Source organism: Vitis riparia, chromosome 8 (genome assembly GCF_004353265.1).
Source record: "Vitis riparia cultivar Riparia Gloire de Montpellier isolate 1030 chromosome 8, EGFV_Vit.rip_1.0, whole genome shotgun sequence".
NCBI classification, from domain to species: domain Eukaryota; kingdom Viridiplantae; phylum Streptophyta; class Magnoliopsida; order Vitales; family Vitaceae; genus Vitis; species Vitis riparia.
Window position 1 is genome coordinate 7,868,328 of NC_048438.1, and position 5,897 is coordinate 7,874,224.

Consider the following 5,897-nt stretch of genomic DNA (forward strand, 5'->3'; position numbering starts at 1 on the left):
CTTCCGGTAAATTATATCGAATAACCATTGATGCGCTTGAGGTCTTGTTATTTTTTGAGAAGAAAATTGCAATGGAATTATCTATAAAATTCTCAATGACTTTGAAACTGAATTTAAATTTCGAAATCCGGATGTCGATTTCCTACTATTGAGATATCTAACATAATTTGAATATAAATACCTTATTACTACAAGATTTTTAATATATTATATGTGACCGTGTACTCCTTAATTCTTTCAAATATCACATTCCTTTCTTAACAACAATCCGAGGATCCCATCTCGAATGGCTTTAAACTCTTCTCGACGTTCCAACCGTGAAACTAATGTTAAGGCGAGCACCAATGGAACCATGCATTAAACTTCCAATTATTCTACATGTTAGGTATTTTTAATAACTTAAATTATTCTAAAACTTTGTCAATTAGATTCATTTTATTATGAGAATTTCATTTACTCACATTCAATAAAACAACACTTCCTACAAACTGAATAATTCTGTTGTTCACCTTTACTTTCTACAAGACAATCAAAGAAAGAGAATTAAGTTAGCTTCACTGCAGGAAAGGGAAGGAAAGTTTTAAATTATCAAACAAAATTTTTCCTGGAAATTTCTCCTGCAGCACCTAAATATGCAACGTAGAAAGTCGACAACAGTTAGTTTGGTAGGTGGCACCGGGAGAAGTGAGTACGGACATTTCATTCATTTTCTCATCTATTCATATGTTTGATAACTCAAATGACAATGAAAACGAAGCATACAACGATTCTAGTACAATTGAAATCTCATTTATATGTAAGAATTGATGTCCAATTGTAGGTATTTCGACTCCCTTGATTCAAGAAATGATATAAAACATTTCAAATTCTATTTTACTCCATTTTCATTAAGTTTGCATGGCTTTTTAATTAATTTTTATTTATTGAGTAAATATTATTTTTAGTCTTATTATTTACCCAAAAAAATCTTAAATAAAAATGAAAAATTATTTTAAACTATATGTAAGAATGTTATTATCAATATATATATATATATATTTTTTTTTTCTATTCTCATCCCATTGTTACCAAATATTGAAATTGAAACAAATAATCACTTCAATCTTATATTCCTAAAACATTGAAACTCAAGAATTGTAATCATAAATTTATTGTTATTCAAGGAGAAATAGAAATAAAAACAAAATGTTGATTTCCATTCCCATTCCCTCGTACCAATTCAATAAAATGAATTGATCTGAGCTGGGATGGAAGAAGGATGCATCTGCTCGTAGCCAACAGTGGACCACAGAAAAATACTCAGCTTCAATTTAATCACAGGTCATGATTATTGACATTGTAAACAAAATCACAACAAAACTAGCACCTCTTCTCCAACAATGAAAATTCAAAGAGAATGAATGGATCACTTGGAGATATCATTGATGCGCTTCATTTGGGAAAGATGCACGCATGTTTAAAATGTGGGAATAAGAATAAAAACAGGATGGGAATGAAGATGAATCTTAATATCATATAGAAAAGAAGAATCAAAATCTGAGTGAGAATGAAATTTAATTTCCATAATATTAAGTTTTTTTTTATCGCTATTCCCATTTTAAAAAAACAATTCTCATATGTTAATGAATGAGAATGGAATTGATTTCTAATTCTCTATTCCCGCGTTCTAGACGTGACTTATGTATTAATCGTGGAATTGATGAACTTTCCAAAGACAAATGACACTGAATGATTTCCTATTGTATGACCTAAAAAGAACATTAGGAACTGCCAAACATGCGACTGAAAGATCAAAAATTCTGTTTCCTAGTTTCCAAAATAACAAAATTAGAAGAATGCCCAACAATGATGGCTGACATGGGAAAGACAAAGGATCTTGCCCATAGTAAATATTCAGCTCACCAATTAGCTACCAAAATACACAACTTTGCTTAATCACAGGTAAAATTTACAAACAGTGTAAAGAGGCATACTTCAATGACAAGGAGCCAAGAACATCATCAACGACAACATTATCAAAGGAATAGATGGAACATTCCTTTGATTACTTTTAAGCCTGAGTAACCATGAAATCTGTTTAAAGAAGACTACCATAAATAATGCAGTTTTACCCCTAAGACTCCCATAATGCAAGTTTGCTACCACCACTTTTAGAACACAAGGAATGATCTCAAGCAACCAGTAGAAAAAGGATTACCTGTTTTCATCGTTTTTTGAAACCATATTTCTTTCTTTCATAGAATAAATCAGTTTTGGCGCTTCCCAAATTGACGATTTTTGGACACCCATCTCTATCTTTCTCCAGCTGCGTACACTCTTTGCAGTAATAGGCATCAGAAATCCCAATCCCTCCACAGACAACGCAACGTCCCTGGAAGGAGCCATAATTGCATTGATCACAAACCCGAACAAGGGTGCAAGGACGCACCATGGAGTCACAGATTACACACTTACCATCACATTTGTCACATACACGTCCAATAGCAATTCCTGGCTGCTTGCGGCACATAATTAAATCTGGATGATGCTTGGCCATATCTTCTGCAGTGTCAAGTTCCTGTTTCCTGCAGGAATTTATGAAAATGGCATTATTTTTTCTTGTTAGATTTTTTTTTTTTTTCTGAAGAAAATAAAACAAAAGGCAATGTCGCAGCTCATAAATCAAGTACATAACAACAAATATAACTACTGAGTTGGAAGTAGCATGCAACTAGAGCCAGTTTCAACCCTAACTATGAACTTCTGATACTGTTCTTTATTTTGTATCCTTTTCAACATGAAGTATTGTCACACCCCAGGACCCACTTCAAGGGGGTGACAACTATTTCACACCTCAAGCTTGAAGGCTCAAATTAGAAACAACACAAATCTTCATCTTATGATTAAAAGTTACTAATTACCAAATTTATGTTTAAAGTAGTAGAACAAAATTAAATAATATTCAAATCTTAACTTTAAAACTAATATATTAACCAAAGTGTTATTGTTTAAAAACTCCAAACTCAAATAATTCACTAGTAATTAAATTCTAACATCTAAATAATGTCCGATGTAAAGTTTAAACCAAAATTTTAACAATGACAAAATCTTATCCTCATTGTTAATTCTCGCTTGAATTGAGAGTACCTAAAAAATTGTCAACAAAAACGAATAAGCTCAAAACCTAATAAGAAATATTAATATAGTTTCATGAATTAAACATTTTCAATTATGACTACAAATAGGAAATATAATGCATAATCCTTTTCATAAAAACTTTTGAGTTCAACGTACCAATAAATTAAAAAAATTTTAATTAAACATTTTCATGTTTATTTCAACACAATTTCATATCAAATCCAAATAAAATATATTCAAAAGATTTTTACTTTGTTATAGAATGACAAATGGTACACAGTTAGGTAAGACTTTACAAATAAGTGACTAACCTCAAATTTATTCCTTTTAAAGTGGATAGAATCAGACATTATCAGTACCAGTAACTTCTAACCAAACCCTTAGAGGCTGAGTTTTAAAGTAATTACATTCGCTAAATGCAAACCAAAAAGTCAACTGTTATATCTCATTAACTAAGACCAAAATGTTAACTATTATATCCCGTTGGTTATAACCAAACAAACTAGAGTCAAAATACTTTGTTTCATTTATTTAAACTTACAAAAATATAATATCTCCATATTTTTTTGTAAGAAACCAAAAAAAAAAAATTGTTATAATATATTTTTCACGCAAAATATATTTAATCTATGGATAAAAACAAAAATAACATTTTACACATTTCAAAATAACATATAAAAAGAAAATAGTTTTCTTTTACAAAATCTACATTAATTTCCCTTCATTAAAAACACTTAGAACCCTTAAAGAATTTAACCCCAAAAATTTACTCATCACTTGACATGAAAAAAAAAATAAAAGCTATCACTATTGACTATTTATCTAAATTTATAGATTTGAGAATCCTAATAATTTCCTTTATTAAATGACCAATACTATTTCTAACTTCCTAATCAACAACAATTTAATAAAAGTTGCATTTTTTCCAAAATCTATTCCAGAAATTCTATCAATATAATATTATTTTTTTAAAGTAAATCTCTCAAAAACCTATTTATTTTATTTTAAAAAAATATATTTATAGAACTATTATATATTCTCCCAACAGCTCCACCACAACCAAATACATTTTTTTTTTCTTTTATTTTTTTTTTTCTCTTTTAACCAAGTCAACTGTACAAAGCAAAGGCCATTCCTTGGCCTTTTTCTCTTTTTCTTTTTCCCAACTACCAAACTTAACACAATAAAGTTACAGGTTTGTTTGCTTTTTTATTCCCAAAGTAAAAACACTTTGGTATCTAGATTAATAGTCATATACTTTTCTTATACTCCTTTTTCATATTATGATTATTTTTTTTAAAGATCTATGATTCATTTTTCTTTAATTTATTTATTTTTCTTTCATTATTTAAATCTACTCATTTAAAATTCCCCTCATTAATACATCAACATATGCTCATAAATTTTTAATTTTTTTATTTAAAAAAATTAAATAAACAATCCCTAAATGAGATTTTTTTTTAAAGTATTTAAAACTATTTAACAAATCTAAAATACTAATCTAAACTTTCAAACTCTAAGCTTCTGCGTAAAAAAATCATTAAAATCTAATTTATATCTAGAGCTTTTAAATATGAAAAGACCTTTCTACTCTTATTAATTAATTTATCTTATCCTAATTTACAATTTTACTCCTAAAAATAAATGTGGGCCGTTACAAGTATACTCTTCTTCAATGACAAATAATGACATTTAACAAACATTAGGGAAAATGAAGTTTAGAATTTAATTTTCAACTGGTAGCCAACAGGGTTATCAAGAGGCAGTGATTTCCTACAATACATTCCATGGAAATGAATGCTGATTAGTGATTTTTTAACTTTTAAAAGATGTATTCTAAATTTTGCCAATTTTTATTCAAACATGCTTTTTATGTTTGAAGTATTTTCTAAAAATGCAGCCAAACGAACCCTAAACTAGAAACAATCAAGGAGTCTTATCAACGCAGAGTCAATCCGTAAACTTATTTAGAATAAAATTTTGTTTGGCTTCTGAGAAAACGGCAGACAAGAAATAGAAGAGGTCATTGAAGAAACGCTTAACTCATTTAATCATTATTCAAGCTTATTTGAGCTGATCCTTTATTTGTCAACGTACCGTACAAGCTTCAAAGTTACTTTTCTTCTAGCGTCTAGGTGAATAAATCACAAACATCTGCCAGCCAAAAGGGCATGAAAGTTATACACCTAATCCTTGAAAATTGTGGCTACTATTTAAATCCCAAACTCTGTTTTAGCAGCACAAATTAGAATCTCCAAGAAAATAAATATTTCCAGAACTATTTTCCGTCAAAACAAACAGATTGAATTTGAACAAGCCAGGGTTTGGTCAATTATAGAATCATATAATAAATCCCTAGATTAAAACAGAGAAAAATTAAGGCAAAAGGGAGAGCACTTTGGATAATGAAATTTAAAAAAGAAAAAAAAGAAAAAAAAAGAAAAAAAGGAACAGAGATCTAACCTGCGCCTGAGCTGTGCTGACCTTTGAGCTTTCTCAACTCGGATGTGGGTACATTCCAATTTTGTTAGTTAAATAGCTGATCCTAGGCTTGCATGGCAAGGAATCCAGAAAGTATATTTACCATTCTACCCTCTTAAACGACCCCCCGTCGCCACGAAGAGGTATTTGCTTGGTCAAAGCTCAAAGCTCAAACCTCAAAAATTGGCTTGGCTTTCGAACCAAGATAGGTTAAGTACAAAATAATCCATTGGTAGAAAAAAAAAACGGTAAGAATAGTACCCGCGTTCATATGAATTTTTTTTAGTGTAAAAAATCAT

At 29.6% G+C, this 5,897-nt stretch overlaps 1 protein-coding gene across 4 annotated transcripts; it reads right to left on the bottom strand.

Annotated features, from left to right (window-relative positions):
• Positions 1–1,283: 1,283 nt before the first annotated feature.
• LOC117919890 (PHD finger-like domain-containing protein 5A) lies at positions 1,284–5,671 on the bottom strand. Of its 4 annotated transcripts, none has more exons than XM_034837173.1 (3): positions 5,581–5,624; positions 5,215–5,271; positions 1,284–2,564 (listed from the first exon to the last, which is right to left on the bottom strand). In XM_034837173.1, the coding sequence occupies exon 3, from the start codon at positions 2,534–2,536 to the stop codon at positions 2,204–2,206; it is 333 nt and encodes a 110-aa protein (XP_034693064.1). In that variant the 5' UTR covers positions 2,537–2,564; positions 5,215–5,271; positions 5,581–5,624; the 3' UTR covers positions 1,284–2,203. The 4 variants fall into 4 exon arrangements, with proteins under 4 accessions (XP_034693064.1, XP_034693063.1, XP_034693065.1 ...); XM_034837172.1 differs by having other exon boundaries at positions 5,160–5,271; positions 5,581–5,616; XM_034837174.1 differs by lacking the exon at positions 5,215–5,271 and having other exon boundaries at positions 5,581–5,671.
• Positions 5,672–5,897: the final 226 nt, after the last annotated feature.